This window comes from Xiphophorus hellerii, chromosome 20 (genome assembly GCF_003331165.1).
Source record: "Xiphophorus hellerii strain 12219 chromosome 20, Xiphophorus_hellerii-4.1, whole genome shotgun sequence".
Lineage (NCBI taxonomy): Eukaryota > Metazoa > Chordata > Actinopteri > Cyprinodontiformes > Poeciliidae > Xiphophorus > Xiphophorus hellerii.
The window spans coordinates 25,897,987-25,916,874 of NC_045691.1; the positions used below are offsets into that span (position 1 = coordinate 25,897,987).

At 41.4% G+C, this 18,888-nt stretch overlaps 1 protein-coding gene across 2 annotated transcripts in view; it reads right to left on the reverse strand.

The window, feature by feature from the left end:
• Positions 1-367: 367 nt before the first annotated feature.
• Positions 368-18,888, reverse strand: part of cdh4 (cadherin 4, type 1, R-cadherin (retinal)) — a 307,449-nt gene continuing 288,928 nt past the window's right edge. For both annotated transcript variants that reach the window (XM_032549916.1, XM_032549917.1), the window contains exons 13-17: positions 10,995-11,231; positions 10,208-10,441; positions 9,981-10,120; positions 6,269-6,433; positions 368-3,489 (exon numbers count right to left, since the gene is read on the reverse strand). In XM_032549916.1, coding sequence (XP_032405807.1) covers positions 3,283-3,489; positions 6,269-6,433; positions 9,981-10,120; positions 10,208-10,441; positions 10,995-11,231 — 983 coding nt within the window. In that variant the 3' untranslated portion in view covers positions 368-3,282. The remainder of the gene's footprint in view (positions 3,490-6,268; positions 6,434-9,980; positions 10,121-10,207; positions 10,442-10,994; positions 11,232-18,888) is intronic.

An 18,888-nucleotide genomic window follows, 5' to 3' on the forward strand; every position in this document is an offset into this window, starting at 1 on the left:
CTTGTTAAAAACATTTATTTCATAATTGTCCTTGTCCGCCACATTAAAGTTTGGATTTTTTTTCGTTTTGTGCGTGAGAGAGAGATTATGCTACTGCCATAAAAGATTACTTTTCCACATCTTTACCAGAGGTGCCAATGATGTTTCCGGAGCTGCAAGAGGAGATGGATTCAAAAAAAAAAAAAAAAAAAAAAAAAAACTGCATCCAAACACGATCGTATAGGCTCGTAGAAATTCAAAGCTTTGAGCAACACTCTGTGAGAAATGACCAGCGTTGAATAAACAAGGCCATTATACATAATTCAGCATCAACCCTGAAGGTGATGCGTGGAGGGAATATTCAAAAAGAAAAAAAAAAGATGGCACATTTTCAAAACATGTGTTGTTTATTTCCTGAAGCGCACATCCAGTATCGAGATGAATAAATAAAAGAACTCCAGTACCTTGAATAATATAATATCAGCAGGCATGGCTAATGAGTCGTCCCAAGGCAAGAAGCCGACCGAGGGAGCGCGTCTGTCAGAGGCAGACGATGGGGCATGTTTCATATAGAAAAGATGTGAAATGGAAAAAAGTTAGCAGAACTGAAGCAGAAAATTTAAAAGCAAGCATTTTGAGAGAAGTCGTATTTTAACAGAAGATCCACTTTTTTTTTTTTTTTTACAAATGAACGGGCCACCAAAGCTTGCCGAGGAGCTTAAGACGGAGAGCAGCAACCTTTACAGCAGGGAATATAAGTATTGTTGACTTTCTTCTCAGGAAAGATTTTTAACAATCAGCATACTGGCATGACAGTAACGCAAGTAATCCACAAAAATCAAGACAAAGAAGTCAAAAATAGTTCATTGTACACGATTCATGGAATTTGTCCGTACGCAATAAAACAGCCTCTGTTGGTTCAGACTGCTTTAAGTCGCTGTCTGTGTAGAGAAAATAGTAGCATGCTCAGGTGAGATTTTGACACGTCTTCAAATTATTGTCAAGCATCTCCTTTGCTCTCATCTGCACATTTTTTCCAGAGATTTTTAATTGGATTTAAAGCTGACTTGTCCAGTCAACAAAGTAACTGGAGAATTTTCTCTGAAACCCATTAAGCATTTTCATGGTTGTGTGTTTAGGATCATGGTCCTGCTTAAAAAAAAAAAAAATCCACCCACGTTCCATTTTCAGATGATCAAATTCCACATGCTGAAAGATGACATGATGTTTCCACCCCAAAACTTTGCTGTTTTTGTGGTGCGTTTGGTGCAAACGTAGTGCCATTCCTCCTCCAAATGTGTCATGGTGGCATCCAAAAAGTCCAAAAACTTTGACTAGGCTATGTTCTAGGGGCTTTCACAATTGTTCTGCAGCAAACATAAAACATGATTTTCCTTCTTCAGTGGAGTCTTGTGCATTGCACGTGCAGAGAGACCATTTTATTTAAATCCATTACTTATCGTTTTTGAGAATAACCTGACCTGCTAATTCCAAGTCTTTTTAAATGTAATTTGTTTTGTGAGAAGAGGATATGGTCCTGACTAGTTTAAAAAGAAAAATGATGTTCCTCTCACGTAAATGCCCCCAACATTCCTGGCAAGAACATTTATAAGTTCAGAAATAAGTTTGTAAACCAAACCAATTAGTATATTTACCACATGGAGGTTGTGAAGATCTTCTGTGATACAATGGTGATAAAAAAAACAAAAAACCTTTTCATCAATTAGGACTAAATCAGCTAACACAAATATTTGAATCGATAAAGAGCCGAGTTTCTGTGTAAAAACTGAAATTTGTTTTGATTTCTTTGCATGCTTTTGGATTACGTGGATAAATACCAACGTCTGGAATGAATTAGTGTGATAGGCCCGTTCTGCGTCTATCTCCTGACAAAACGCTGACCAGTGTCAATACTTATTTTCCCTGCTATACGTCATTGATACTTGAAAAATACGTATTTTACAGTATTTTTTTTATTTTCTCAGTGTCTTTATACAGAGTATATTCATATAGTTTCTGCTGACTATTTTCACATTCTCACCACAGAGTAACAAGTGCTTTGAGTAAAACATCTGAAGAAAAAAAAAAAACTAAACCAAAACAAATTAAAAATCATGCACCTTTTAATAGCTTTGTCGGCCTAAACAAAAAACAAACAAAAAAAGGATAAACAGGAATGTTCAAGGCGACCAAAAGAATCTTCTTCAGGCGTCTTCGTTCCGAGTCATTTGAGTTCCCCTCGATCAACGTTTTTCGGACTAATCGTATCATGCCTACGTTAAGCTTTACACCGTGGAGTTAGCAACACAAAACCATACAAGGGGCAGGCAAGCGTCTCAACACCAAGGCTCCTTAAAACCTCATGAGTCCACAGAAGAAAGGCAAGCATTCTCCAATAAATTATAAAACCCCCAACATGTATAAAAAAAATGTTGACACTGGGTTGACAAGGGTTTTGGGGGTTAAGGGAGGATGCTAGTGGACTGAGCAGGTTCTTGGAGAAGAGGGTGGTCCAACCCTCCCTCGACAACTCTTTAACTCGATGGGTTATGGGATCTGGTAGTCCGCCCTGGGTTGCGTCCTCCCTCTCCTGGGACAGGCTGCTGGGGCTGTTTGCATGTCTGCGATTGGGCGAGGGCAAAAAAAACGAGACGGGCAGGGCTGGTCTGACGATGACGGGGGAAACGACAGAGCGCGTCGCCCCCGTTGTACTGCACGAACAGCAACCAATCCTGAGATAGCAGGAGTCTGATACAAAAACACACCACAAAAGGCACTTTATAAAATGACAGTGCTTCTGTTCTAAGGAAATTCAAGTTGACAAAGAGTTAAAGAGAGGGTCGGTGAGCGCCTCCTTCCCCCTCTTTCCCTCCCAAATAAAAACATTCTCTTCAGTGTGAGACTAAAGCCGGAGATAGTTTTGTTTTCAACAATCGATCAAAACACAAAATTCACTACTCGTGTGTCTCGCGGCCCGCCTTGATTCGTCCCCGGAGGAATCCAGGTCCAGCGTGGCGAGAGAACGGGAAAAAAAAAGAAAAAGGAGAAAAACTGAAAATGTCACACTACAAACTCGGCACTAAAAACCATAAAGCCAGAATACAGTTGCATTGCAGCGGAGTTCACGTCTGCGGGCTCGGCCGACTACTGCAGCCCGTGGAAAAAGGTCCGTTCCTCTCAGGTCTCTACCGTGGTCTCTTTGTGTTGTCGGGTGCTTTACATCCTCTCTCGACCGTTCCTGCCTCTCCAGACCCCTGCCACAGCCCGCCCCCCCGCCACCCCCGCGCCGCCCGCGCCCCGCTCTCAGTCGTCCGCTCCTCCCCCGTAGAGATCTGCCAGCTTCTTGAAGCGCGGACCCCAGTCGTTGAGGTAGTCGTAGTCCTGGTCTCCTGAGCTGGTGGAGTTGAGCGAGCTGACGGAGCCGGCGGTCGAACCGCTACCTTCATAGTCGAACACCAGCAGGGAGTCGTACGGTGGGGCGGTGGGGTCGTTGTCTGCAGCCCTCAGACCCTGAAGCCGTAAAGAGAGAAGAAGGAAATTGTTTACGTGAGGCCAGAGCTCGCACAAGCAATTTGTGCTTAGTTCTGATATGAACACAAAACTAAATCATTAGGAGCCTTTCAGGAATGACAAAAAAACTTGAGAGTTGGTCTTTCTAGAGGAGCAAAGCGCAATTTTTCAATTGTGATGTTTCCATCAATTCAATTCAATTCACAATTATTCAATCAAGCACAGCACAGTAAACAATGTTACATGATACAAACAAGAAACTTGTTTGAACTTGTTTTCTAGCCACAGAGTAATTTGCAAACCCAGTCCTTGGTTGACTGAACTCAACACCAGGCCCTGGTGGGACTATTTGGGTAGAGGTTTGTTGCTGTCTTTCATGCAGAAATGCACTTGTATGGCAATGTTGATTTTTCTCTTGAGTTAGTCAATCAATCATCAATCAATCCAATTTTATTTGTATAGCACATTTCAGCAGCAAGGCATTTCCAAGTGCTTTACATCATAACAAACACAAAGTAATGCAACATAGAATCAACGATCAAAACATTACATTAAGTCAAGTGCCATCATTAAATTGATTACGTTTCAAATACAACTCTAAACAGCTGGGTTTTTAAAGGAAGTCAGTGTTTCAGCTGTTTTACAGTTTTCAGGAAGTTTGTTCCAGATTTGTGGTGCATAGATGCTGAAAGCTGCTTCTCCTCATTTGGTTCTGGTTCTGGGGATGCAGAGCAGAACCAGAACCGGAAGACCTGAGAGGTCTGGAAGGTTGATACAACAGCAACAACAGCAGCAGATCTTTAATGTATTGTGGTGCTAAGCCGTTCAGTGATTTAGAAACTAAAACAGTATTTTAAAGTCTATTCTTTGGGAATATTCTAGTCCACTTCCTCTATCCTTTTTTTGTATCCACATGAGACATGACTACTTTTTGAGGAACAAAAACATTAGAGAGAGTTATGTACATTTGTATGGTTCTTCAATAAGTAACTTCTTTTTTTTGCTCCATTTGCCAGACAAGAATAGCAAATGGCTAAAACTCCTGGATGGGAGTTGTAACGCTGTTGTTCACGGAGGGGGTTGTGTGTAGAAAAGTGTGGTGGTCTTTCTGGTTGCGTTTCCATTAGCCATATAATTGCACAAATTGAAATTATAAAAATAAATTAGCTTAATGGAAACATAGCAGTTTAAAAACCCCCTCATTTTTTCCATAAAAAGTTGAAAAACGTCTTAGCGATGATGGGGCTGTTTACTGTCCGTATCAAAATAGATATGTTTTGCAAAACTACAATGGAAGCACAAGCCATGTGCCCACAGCCGGACGTTACTACTGGCAGAAACGACAAAAAAGACGACAGGAAGTAGTAGTAGAAAGATGACGGTTTGCTTTTGTTAATATTTTTCGCCGCACAGTTCGTAAAAAGTTGTCATTCAAACGTTCCGAATCCAAAGATCTTCTGGAAAATCCCAGACTCCAGTTTCCCCAAAAACTGGAGTCCCCAGCACTGACGGCTGAGGAAGACTTAATTTTATGATCTACAACTACCATTCCAAGAGAACAACAAGAACATCTAATGTTGTAGCTGGATGTATGCTGTTAACCCATGCAGACGCATTTATGCCAATGTTTCAAAAGCCATGACGTCATTTCCAAAGCATTTCCATCAATACCCCACCAAACAAGGAGCAACTCATAAGTAAAAATGGAGACAGAGAAATCCCACGCACCTAGGACTACTTTAAAACATCAGAAGCGTCTTGCTCTACGTAGAAAAAGATTATCGAGAAAAAAACAGTGTGGTAATCCCGATTGCTGGCTGCTCAAATTTTAAGGTAGATATTTATTCCCCACCTTCTGACTCTTTGGCAGGAAATTATTTCTGGGTCTTGTTCATGCTTTTAAATCCTACTGCTGGCTGGTGGCACAAACCTTTTGTCTGTACTACCTCATTTCCTGGACCCACTCTGCCAGCTTGATGTAGTACAAGTACCCTCATGGCTGCATAGGCGCTTTCAAAAAACACATGGAGATGGCAAAAATGCTCTTTAATGCCACTTTGGAGGTTTTTTTTTTTTTTAAAAAAACAAGTGCTTATCCTTCAAATGCATTAAGGATATTCAACCCCAAGGGTAGCCATATATTCTTCATGTCCAAATTACTTACTTTTTCTAACTCAAATTTCCAAACTACTCAGTCCTTTTAAGCCCAGTTTTAAAGTTTAAATACGAGACCTCACTTTGGATGTGTGGAAGATTTTCTTCAAAACATTCAACCAAAGAAGAAAGGAGAAATCTGAAGATACAAATCTTTTCTTTTCTTGTTGGATTTTTGTCTTTTTCTGTACCTGTCCAGCCCTTAAAAACAGACCAAAGAACCTTTTCTCCTACGAGAGTTTTCCCTGTGAAATACAAAAATGAGTGTTTTCAGGAGCTGGTTTTCCAGCTGAGAAAGCAGATTCAGGGGTGCAGTTGACTTTAAAGAATGCGGTAAACTCCTCTTCTCCGGCTCACCCACTGGGAAGGCTTCTAATGATCCATCATAATTCTCGAAAGCTGATTGAGATGCAAAACAAATGCCTCTACCAGGAGCGCTGCTGGCAGAAAGTTAATTCTCGCAACAGAAGGAAAATCGCTTTATATTAGCCATAGACCGTTATGACGGCATAATTATTTTTAAGTATAAAAACAGGTGCCCACCATAAAAACATGGATGCCCAATACATTTTTAAGTCATGGATCCCAGAAGACGTTGGAAGAAGGTGTCGACCTAAAAACCTACGTCGTTTATGAAGTCTCCTATGTCCCCCGGGTGGGGCACGCTGGGTCTGACAGGGTACTGCGACTCAGCAATCACGGGCCTCTCATCGACCCGGCGCACCCCCGTTGGCTTGCTGATGATGTGGTCCAGAGACTCCGGCTGCTGCAGCTGGCTCAGGTCGTAGTCCTGGATGAAACGACCAGAGGGAGAGAAATTGAGATTAAAATCGGTGAGGAGGATCGGAAACATCACAAAAATACAACAATCAAAGAATTCTTTGAGAGAGAGAGAGAGACTAGTATGTATTGAGTGTCAAACTCAAATCTGGCCGTCCATAGCTTTTTATTTGGCCCTCTAGACTCAAGGGGGCACAGGAGGTGACACATAAACTGAATCTTCAAAATAACAGTGTTTAAATATTATTTTATCAGTCAATTAAATCATTCCCTCTGGTGTTTTGTGATTCTGAGATTGTGAAACTTCATGCAAAATCAGCAGATCCACACATTTCGTTGCGCTAATTTTGTTGTCAGTTTATGGCAAATGTTCCACAGAAATGGTCAAAAACATTTAGTTTAAGTGACTGCCAACTCCAACACTGCTGCCTCAGCCTTATGAGCTATCGTCCGTGATCGCCATGGTAACCAAAGTCCTCATACGTAAGCGGAAATTTCGCTAGCATTTTTTTGTAAATATCTTGATAGTTTGAACACAAAATCTGTGATTTTGACTATAAAAGAAAGTCACAAAAACAATCGCGAATTCCTGGAGATTGTGATGAATGTGAAAAGATGCATGTAATGATTTAACTTTAAAAAGTACTTGTTGAATGCAGACACAGCTTTTTATTAATATTTAAAAAAATTTGTTTATGACTTCTATTTTTTTTTTTAATCAATCAGAATATTCATGATCTTGATACGGCCTAAAATCAACCGCTGTAGAGTTTACATTAAGAAACACTCCTCCGGTTGGAAATCCTTCCAATCCTTTAGTTTTCTTGTCCTCCTGTTGTTTGCTCTTTTAAATCTTTCTCCCCCCCCCCACTAATTAACTTAATAGAAACAGAACAGGCTGTTTATCTCTTTACTGTTATCCTATATATGATTCCTAAATATGCCCATTAAATCTTCATCCAGGCATGTCAGTGCAAAGAGGCCTGAGAGGACCACAACCATCTGTTGCTCGCATTTTTCTCTCTCCACATATCGGTGTGTGTAGGAGTTGGAAATAAGTGAGAATCAAAATAATATTTATTTACTTAACTGTCTGCTCTGAACTCGGCTCGCTGGGGTTCAGGGACTTTAATTACATAGAAAATAGCCAGGAATATGCAGCTTCACATCCTTAAACTTCAACATATTTAGCGTAGCATAAAAATGGCTAGAAAGACGTGGTTGTCAATCAACAAAAGTATGACACACTTATTAGATATTTGTTTAAACTTTGTATTTCGCACCGTACCTAAAACAAACAACGCTTTACAGAAAGAAAAGAAGCAGATTTTATCTATGTTTCGCCTTTATGTTGTTTTCTTTCACTTTCATTTTATTTCCTCTGTGCTGAGCTTGAAAATAACGATACCGGATTTTTTATTTACATAAAACTTTTTTAACCTGCACAACAAATCAGAATTAATAAGATGAGGTTTGTGTGAAGAGAAACAAAAAAAAAAAAACCCAAAAAGAAAACGCATGGTGTTTATTCTGCCTGAAGAAATCAGCAGGAATCTTAAGCTTGTCAGTGCCTTTTCTTTTCAGAACCCAAATGGCTGCTGGTTCATGCTGAGGTACCAGGAATACTGCCAATACGGATCATGATCAAAACCCTTAAGCAGACAGAACGGCGCTATAATTATCCCCGCGCAGATGTAGAAGCTTTTGTAAAAAGTTTGAAGGTTTTGTATCGTTCCAAGAGACGAGAGCAGAGATGCTTTTGTGAAATGTGTGAAAAGCTGCTTTGTGATAGTCATTAAGGTTATAAATCTCGCAAAAACGGTTCCAAATAGCTCATTGCACTACGTCAGATTTACCATATGCAGTTTTTGTCGGCTCTTCGTGTTGTTTCCAACAGTCGACCGAGGCGGAAAAAAGCACAAGTCATGCGTGTTGACCTTTTCCAACAGCTTTCTAGGAAACGCAATAAAAGTGAGACATTGTTAATATGAGCTCAATCTGTGCTTTATCTGCGGGAGGTCAACGCAGTGCATGAATGTGTTGAAACGAGTGCGTTGGTGAAAGCAGTTCATTTTAGTGGAAGAATTTAAACTTAGTTTTTTCTTTCTTCCAGATAAATGAACTAAGCAAGTTTTCCCTGGAGATATTTAATAACTTCCTGTTGAGTAATGAACAGGCTTTTCTTTAAGTCTATGTAGTTAAAAGCCACACAAAACTCCTTAGCTTTAAAGCGCTATTAGGTGTTTGCTGCAAAACCTTTTTTTTGCCAGAAAAAAGTAAGATTTTAATATTGTCATCTGCCTAAAATAATGGCCAAAATCATTTTTTTGCCAAAAGATGATTTAGGAACAGAAACCCCCCGCCCAAAAAACACTTTTGGCAAAAATTGACTTGGCCCCTTATTTTAGGAATGCGACAATATTACAGGTAATCTGAGTAAATAGTTAATTTCACTGTGAAAACAGTCAAAGGGTGCTGCACAAACAGACAAAGATGCAAACACGTTTTACAACGTAATAACGGTCATTTACTTCATAAGTAAGATCAGTCAAATGAAATCAAATATTCCTTTATGAAGAAGGTACGCATCCAATCATTAGCAGCCAGGGAGAAAATGCCACACCATCATGTATCCCACCATGTAACAACTGTTAACATCTAGACTTTTGTACACTTTGCTCCGGTGTAATCGGAAACACCGCTTATGACATAGTGGTATAAATCATGTCGCGTGAATTCAGGCAAAGTTGGCGATTTGATCAAATCAACAAACACGTCAGGAGGGAGATGCTGTGGGTCGGGTTCTAAGCTAGCTACCTCCAGCTTTTGTAAACACCACTATGAGCCCCAAATGGCTGTGCTGCTTCCACGGACATGAACAAGTAGAAGCCAAAACAACTTGGGAAAATAACTGTAATCGCGCCACTCAATACACCCATTCCTCACTGCCACATGCCTCAGTGTCATTAGGTATTGCAAATAATTACAGTTAGATCACAATTTAACTGTTGCTGTGTTTATCAAAACTTTATCAATATTCCGCTATTATTGAGAAAACACGATTTTGCGTACGTGAATACGCTTGTTCGCACAAACGTCGTAATCCCTCTTCCTGTCGTCGTCTTCATCGTATTCTGGCAGCAGTAACATCCAGTTGTTGATCACATGACAAGTGTTTCCATTCCTTCCAGTTTTGCAAAGTACACTAACTTTGACACAGACGAGAAACCACCTCATCTCGTTTTTTTTCAAAACGTTTCCATTAAATGAATCTATTTTGTGATTCCAATTTGCACAATTTTATGGTCAATGGAAATGCAGTTTGTGATAAACAGGTAGAGACATTCAATCCTGATTATTGCCCAACTTGTAGAATCACGAAATCAGTTAAATAAAACCCGCCTGACGACGTGAAGCAGGCCTAAAAATCTCAACACATCATGGCCTTGATATAAACAGGCACCATGATGAGGGGATAAACAGTGTTATTCTCTTCACTTGTCAGCGTTGCGTATTGCTATGCCTGGTTTGTGTATATCTGTAGTAATCTGTCGTACCTGGTCTTCCTCTCCACCTCCCTCTTCATCATACTTCAGGATGTTGTCTCTGACGTCGTCCTCTGGGTCGATCAACAGGGGCTTCGCTTGCCGCTCCTTCTCTCTGCGCTTCATCCACACCACGAACAGCAGAACCATACCTTGCAAAAGAACAAACAAACAAAAAAAACAATCAAATTGTACCTTTTCTCAAACTCATGTCAGTAGCAGCCATTCATTCTACTCACTCAGCAGTATGATGATGCACATGAGGATAGCGATGATGGCTCCGGTGCCGAGGCCAGCGGCCGCCACGGCCCCCGTGGCACTGCAGTCCCCGTTGTTGTCGCAGGGACACACTTTGATCCTGATCATGGAGCGGTTGGACAGAGGCGGGTTCCCTGAGTCAGACACTATGACCGGGATCACGTAGACGCCTGCCTCCAGGTAAGGAATCTTCAGTCTGAGCTGAGCGTAGTCGCCTGCCGAAGTCGGACAAGGAATGTGGGTGAGAAGAGGGAATAAGACATCTTTTAAAACATAAACAACCCTTTGTTTGCATCACACGCGTGAGTGCACGGCATCAGCCGCTTCGACACGAGCAATCACTCTGACATGTATGACTGAAGGCAGAAAAGGCAGAAACATCTAAAACTACAGTGTGTAACCTTCAGTATCTATCACTCAGCCTCAGACAAGAGCCTCTGTGGGAGTCGGATCCAGGTATGTGACCAGATTTGTCCTCAAGACAGCCGCTGTGATGCATCCATCCTGTTGGATTAGGTGACAGATCGGCTGCTCGGGGGACCGCGAGACGAATGGATCTCATTTGTCACAAACGATAGATCGTACGTCAGGGCTGGATGGCACCCGTGTTCCTCACTGTGAGCTTTCTGAGACGTTTTGTTAAACTCGGACCTTCCCTCTCACTGCCTACAGCCGCCACCACCCCCGATCCAGAAGATTAATGCAGATATTTTGGGGTCCATTTTCACCACGGTATAGTCTTAAACGCAGCGTGCGGCGTTTAATTACCGCTCAGTCTGGAGATGGTCCAGTTCCGGCGGATGCTGGCAGGAAACGAAGGCAGCTCGAAGACAAACGGCCCGACGTTGGGCTCGGCGTCGGCGTCCGAAGCCGTGATGTTGATTCTGGAGATGGGCCGGGCTCGCTCGCAGATTTGCGCCTCCTTGGGGATCAGCACGGGAGCGTTGTCGTTGACGTCAATCAGGTAGATCTGGAGCGTCCCGGTCCCGCTGGCCTGGGGAAAACCTGTGGGAGGGAGGGAAGACGGAAAAGACGACACCTTTAAAAAAAGAGAGACTGAAGAGTTCAAATTGAATGATAGGACACTGGGGAAGAAGAAGAACTAAGGACTACTTCTTTCTCAGAAGCATAGTTGCAGATGAGTCCCTTTGTGGAACTGAGAAAACACACAAGAAAGGAAACAACGGGGAAGACAATGTATTGTGTCTGCTTAGGGAGTGGAAGTGCAGGGAGGATGCGTGAAAGCCAAACGCACGGAATAAACGAGTGGACACAGCCAGCAGATGTTTCCTTGCTTTGCCTTTATAATTGCCCTGAAAAGTTTGAACTGTCTGAGGTGAGACTCTCATAAAGATTTCTGTTATGTGCTCTTTGCATATCCCCCCTGAGAAATGAGTCAAACACTAACCTTTCAAAACAAGCTCATCATTGTAACCACTTCAGGTATGGTTCTCAATGCCAGGTCAAAGCAGGACCAATTTATTCTCTTTTTTTTTCTGGGTATTTTTCCTGGCTGCTAACAGGAAAAAGAGCTTTTGAACTGAATAAGAAATATTGTTTGCTGCTGTTTAAAGTCGGTTCTGCTGAACACAGGAATGACAGCCTCTGGCTTCTTTCCTATCAGTAAAACTTTCAAAGCGTCAAAATCAGGCTGAACTCTACTGTGAAGGTAAATATTTTACACAGGGACCGAAAAGATTTGTTGATAGCCGACCATAGCCACCATGATGCAAGTCAGGGGTGGTCAACAGAGCTCGACTCCAACTAATTTGTTGAAGTCGGGGCAAAAATTTGTCAAGAGCTGCTGACCCTGCTCAACCTTTGCAATAAAAATAACTTTACAGTGTACGCAAACTTACCGTAAAAGTACAGAGATTTAGGATTGGTTGATTATTTCTTCGTCAATGCTTCTTGGCAGTAAATTTGCTACCAGTGTAAAGATTATTTATTTATTTATTTTTATTTATTTATTTAAATGCTGCCACATTTGGAAGGAACGTGCGTGTATGTGTTCAGCAGTAGTGTTAGGTAAATGAGCTGCATCCATGTACAACAACCTGTTTGCCAAGCAGAGATTTTCTGAGATGAGACTCAATAAGCAGTGGAAATCTCAAAAACCGAACCCTGGCCTCAACCCGTGCTCATCGCCCTTACAAAGTCCAGGATCAAAATTATACACACAGGCTCAAAGACACCCAGGTATCCTTGAGCCTTTCAACAAGCTCCTATGCTGGCTGGTTGAATTTGTGAATCTAATTCTTCAGCTTCATCTCAACAGCAAGACACCTGAAACCTTTAACATAACTGGTCGTCCCAACAAGACAACGACCACAAACACAAATCCATAGTGGCTTTGAAATGGATAAACTATGCAGAGATGCATGGATTAAGATTAATAGCTGTGGGTCAGTGGGAGGAAACCAACACATTTGAATGGATTCCAGCAGTTCTGGTAAGAGTTGTCACCAGTTTCGCCAGTTTGACGATATGAAGATGATCGGAAATGACCTGCGCTGTAATCAATCATCCTCCACTGCAAAGAGAGAAGTGCTGTTAATGTTAATTTAAACATTAATAAGTGTGGCCAACATGGACTTCTGTTCCCTGATTGGCTCCGTTGCAATTCAACCGGAGAAATCTAACTCAATGGTAGAAAACCTAGACGCAGACCTGGAGAGAGATGATTGTGTATGAAGGCAATGGCCAGGCTGTTGGTATGGTACCCACTACCAAAAAAACAAAATAATAAAAAAAAAAGCACAGAGGTGCAACACACTAAGGATATTTTAAACAAATATTAGTGTGGTGTATGTATATATTTCAGCCTGTATTTACAATTTCAATTTAAACTTGATAAGGGTATTTTCATTCCATCCTTTACAAAAATTAGCACTGGAGCTTCATTAAAAACACAAACATTTATAAAATGCATTTCCCTGATGAATGTCCCAAGCAGGGGACCGAATAGGTGCCGAACATTTTGACCGATTGTGTCCATGAGTCCACATACAACAGATTAAATCTCCATTCTGCAGCCTAAAAGAGGACAGAAGCAGGTAAGAGGGATAGGGACCAGCCTATAGGCACCATTACTACTGAAAAATAAATACAGTAGCTCACGAGCAACAAATGCCGAAACCCATGTTTATGTCTTTTTCATAGACGCATTGCATTTTTAAGCGAGGCAACGTCAAACTGCACTTGCACTTATGCCAGCTGTCTTCCCGCCGCACCGACCTGTCTGCATTCGAGCCGTACCAGCGGTGCTGAAAATATCCAGGACTTCACCGTGTAAATAATGAAGGAGCCACAAATCGCTAAGCACCAGAAGTCATATCGATTAAACATGAATGGACAACATTTCCCTTTTAATTCTACAACTTCTCTCCTCGACTTCTGCTCCCAAAGACGTGATGCAACACAATCCTATCTCTAAAAAAAAAACATTTCCAGGAGAAAACATAAAACATAGACATATTGTTTTTGTTTCACTCTGGATCCAAACTTTTGAAAGATAGACAGAAATTAATGAGAACACTCCTGCACCACATGCCATGTAGAAGAAAATCAGTTGATCAAGCAAGTTTGTTTGTGTGGCATATTTGAGCAACAAGGCACTTCAAAGTGCTTTACATCATAAAAACACAAAGATAAAACGCCACGAACACAACATTCAGTCACCAATTGAGAAACCAGGAACAAACGCTACATTTTGTCGAGTGGCATCGTCAAAATCATCAATACACATCAAATATGTTGATCGATGTTCCAGTGATTTTGGTTCACAAGCAACTCTGAGCAGGAGGGTTTAGAGGAAAGGTGGTCCTATAAAGCACAGGTGTCAAACTGGGGGCCAAATCTGGCCCGTCACAGCTTTTTATGTGGCCCCTAAACACTGCAGAGGTATGCATAAATACAGTAGATGAAAATAACATCACAATAACAGTTGTGTGCTTAAATATTGTTATATTAATCAAATCAAAGCAATTTGTATCCGTCTACTGCCAAATTACATCAGTCAATACTTTCAGTTTTACTGCGATCGTGAAAATTAACGCAAAATCAACAAAACGCGTCGTTTTTCTTATGCTTGTGCATAACAGAGTTTACTGAAGATTTTCCAGAAAAACTGTCAGACATTGGTTTTAAGTGATGCCAACTCCCACCAGCAGGTGGCGGTATATTTTACCTCTACACTTATTTGCGAATAATAAAAAAGTCACATTCATTATCGTACCTAAGCGGAAATATTGCAATGTTTCTTGCAAATACTTCCGAGAATATGATCTTAATGTGTCCCAAAATGAAAACGAGTTTGACGCCCCTGCTATAAAAGTATTAAATCAAACGCGCTGAACTCAAAAGCAAGCAAAATGAACGTGTCCTTTTGAGTTAATATCAATAATCATGGGCTGGTTTGTATTGGCTTAGTGTTTCTCAATTCCGGTCCTCAGGCCCCCCTGCCCTGCATGTTTTAGGTGTTTCCCTTCTGCTACACACCTGGATTGAATCTATGGGTGATCAACAGGTTTCTGCAGCACTTGATGGTCATGCAATCATTTGAATCAGCTGTTCTGGAATAGAGGCACATCTAAAACATGCAGAGCAGGGGGGCCTGAGGACTGGAATTGAGAAGCACTGTACACCCACCACCCCCAAAACAAAACGGGATAAGACATATCCCGTGCACGACAAAATGTGGAAAAAGTGAATTGCGTCTCACTGCTTTTGCAATGCACTGTGGGTACACTGCACTGTTGAACAAACAGTGATTTATTGTGGCCTCGACTTCTTTTTTGTTGACAGCTACCTCCGAGCAGTCTGTCAGCAAGCCGATGTAAATTCCCAATGAGGCGCAGCACACAGCGTGCTCCAGCAGCTCATCAGTGTTTTTCCTATGAACTCCTCTCCGCTGCACGCCGCAGCCTGGTGCATCAACTACAAGCAAAGGTCCGCTGCCCGGCGCCCCGAGGCCCATCGACTGTCTTGTCGGTTATGATTGGCCGGGTGCTTTGTTGCCGCTCACGCTTCGCTTGAGTAGAATAAGTGAAGAGAATTCCAATCAAAGTGGAATATATCCCCTTGTTGACGCCGGTCTCCAGAATCAATAGACAGTCAACAACTTTAAGCTGCGCCTGGCGCGCTTCGGGGCGTCGAATCCCTCATTTCTCACCGGAGGAGAAAAGAAAACACCTGGGTGCCTCCTACTTCAACACAGAGCGAGTTACTCTGTTTGTCGAGCTTTAGTCATTTGTCTTCATACAGAGCTGCAGCGGCTGAGGTGGATGCTGAGGACGCTCACCGGCAGCTAATGGGTTTTCTTTTATTATTTTGACCAAAAAGTGCTTGAACACGTCTTCTGCGTTTGACTTTTTCCACATAATGTTGGGTTAACACGACCGCAAGCTCTTTTTTTTTGCGGTTTTATTGGCTCTAGTGGCCTTTATTTGATAGTTAATTGACAGGAAAGACAAGGTTGCCAGGCCGGGAATCGAACCTGCGACAGCCACGTCGAGGACTAAGGCCTCCATATGTGGGTTGTGCTTAAGCCCTGCGCCACCACAGCACATCCCACAACCACAATCTTCAGTGTGTTACTGGGAATTTTATAGGTGAACATAAAGTGGTTATAAGGGTTTAGGATCCAAAATTTAACATCATGTAAAATTAATTTATATAGAATATGAGTCTTACTTCTTGAAATAAGTGGCAAAAAATGTAAGAGTTGCACAATGTTCTAATTTTTTTTGATCTGTCCTTGTGTTTCTTCTTCATGTTTTTCATCTACAAACTCAATCTCCTGTATTCAGCCACATTACCAGCAAATGTTACAAAAGTGACAATTGCCCAAATATGTTTTACGAATGACGTATGCTTTCTGAATCACCTTAAGGCTTCTTCTTTCCTTTTTGTTTTTTTCGGGGTGGGGCAAAGTTCAGTTGCACTTTTCTATTGTCGAGGCACAAAAGAGCCCTCTGTATCTGAGAGCAAGGATAATGACATGTCTACCTCCCGTGGCAAGTTCTGCACATGTTGTGAAGAGATTTTTTTCCTCTGTGATCTTCCACCAGTGTTTCTCACCCGGGCCTCGTTTCCTCGCACAGCTCAGCACAGATTTTCTTATTTTTCCTCTTTTCTGTACCCAAACAGCTGCTTCGGCCTTCCGCTAATGATCCCGCTGTCGCTCAGATTAATGCGTTATATTTTGCCACATAAGAACAGCCTGATTATTAGGGCGGGTTCCTTGCGTGTTTTGAGTTTATAATGCCGTCTTCCAAATGCAAATGGAAGCAGCATTGGCAACCGTCACGTTGGCTGTGTGACAAAATACAACTTCCCCTCACAGATTTCGCTGTTGAAATCCTGCCTCAGTGTGTAGTTTTATTTTTAAAACTATTTTCATTTTAACAACATAAAAAACTTTTTTTTTGTTTGTTTGCATGCAGTCTTCAAAGGCATGCAAACAAACAAACATTACATTACATTAATTTTGGGCTTTTGATAATGTCTTGAAACTATTCATTCTTCTTCCCAGGTTGGTAATTTAACACGACAAACAACTTCATCAGATTAAAAAAAACAAAACAAGAATTGAGTCCATAAATGTGAATATTATGCATTTTATCTTTAATCCACATTTGGTCGACTACTGTAGGTCCTAACACCACAAGTCTGAATCATGTTATTTCCCACTGGTGCTCCTGCATAACAAATCCTTTACAATTTCTATTTTTGGCTAACAACTTCACATCGGCTAATAAGTAAATAATTTGACAAGATTTCATTGTTTTTTGTGATTATAGCTAGTCTAAGGTTAAGTTTAGGCGTTAAGAATGTTTTTGGATATGCAACGGAAAACATTTTTGGAAGCTCAGGCCTTCTGTATTTAAGCAACAGTGAACTGAAAACATGGATTAAAACCCAAATAACACTGGAAACAATGTAGTTCAAATGCTTGGCCTGTAGGATGCAGTGAAGCTTTTTCTTGTACAGAGTTTAAATTTGATCTGGCTCATGTAGTATCTCTCTTTGCAAATGGCATAAATGTTCCACAACGAGCAGAATTTGTTCTAACACCTCAGTTAATCTGAACAGCTGCAGCAGCCCAGACAGAACATGGAGGTCCGCCAACGTTGTTGTTGTTCTGCGCCTCAGGGCGTACGCGCAGGATGACTTGATTGAGTCAACATTTCCAATAGTTTTCAGTCTATGTTACGGACAAGATTCCCATTGCGTTTCTAAAAAAGTTTCACTTTCTGGAGCCCGTTGTCAAGCCTTTGAGTTTAGGTCCGGCTAAAATGCTGTTGCCAGGTAAGAGAGGCCAGAATGCAATAAAACATTTCTGTCTTACTGTCCTGGCATGGTCATGTACAAACAGGGTGTTAGACTTTTTGAAATGTTGTCTGTTTGGAAATGTTGTGAAAATCAGAGTGGAAAGGAAAAGCCTGGATGTTGAAATTAAGGAAAAAGTACAATTAGCATGCTAACGGGCTTGTGTTCAATGCCGCCAACCACAAGCTAGCTAACCAAGCTACTTGACCAACTAAACTAGCTAGTACCAGTTTGTCAGAATGTGATAATGTTCTGTCCACCCCTAAAGTCACTATCCACGGCGAAGTGAGTTTTACACCAACATGGACAGAGAAGGCGCTAAAGAAGAACCTCATGCTCCAAAATCCAGAATTACCAAGCTTGACTGAAATCTTCGGTCGCTAGCATCCAATTGGATTGTGGGAAACGAAGGAATTTGTCATGACAAATGTAGGAAATCAAAATGCTCGACTATGAAATCCAACTCCACAGCCAGGGAGTGCAGCGTGTGCACGGCTCACAGAACACGCACAGTGTGCCGGCGTACGTGGAAACCTTGAAAAAGACTGAGCCGTCTGGTCACAATGAAAAGAAGTACGGCTCATTGTAGACCCTCACAGAGTCTATGTCTAGTTTACTGCTTGTATTCATTTAGGTGACATTTGCTAAAGAGCTTTTGACCAACTATCTCTACATTTGCGCCTTATGGGTATAGTTTTTACCTCGACTAGTAAAATCTAGTCTAGATTAAGGAAAACGCCCAACAAATTGCACTGGTTTGTGTGAACAATGTTTTTAAAATTCACTGAGTTGTTTGTCTGTGATCATTCAGCCATGAAAAAGGACGATTCACACAAATAATTAAAAGCCAAGGATTAATATTTATTGCTATGCACGGGTGCATGAAAAGCTTTTTGAAAAGCTGCAAATGCTTTTTCATCTGTACATCTTCATATTTATGAAACAAACCATCCGTCTTCATTCATATTCCATGCCGCGTCCCATTCAGAGCGTTTCTCATCCCAAGGTTTTATTCCGCAGCTTTTTATTAAATGTAATCTGGGTATTTATTTCTTCAGCTAAATTCAAGGTGTGTAAAAAAAAAAGAAAAGAAAAGCGGGCTCCGTGCGCTGCACACATTTTAAACCTCCCCTGGGGCAAATCTGGGATGTTTGGCTTTTTTTCTAAATTAAACTGTCTTGACATGATGTGAAGGCTGCTTCCCAGCCTGCACAAGACGCAGATCCAGTGTAATTTCCCCACAAATCCACTTTCCATCTTAATCCTTGGAAAATTTCTAAACGATCCTGCCTAAATAGTGAGAAAATAGGTTATTTGATTAAGCTCTGAT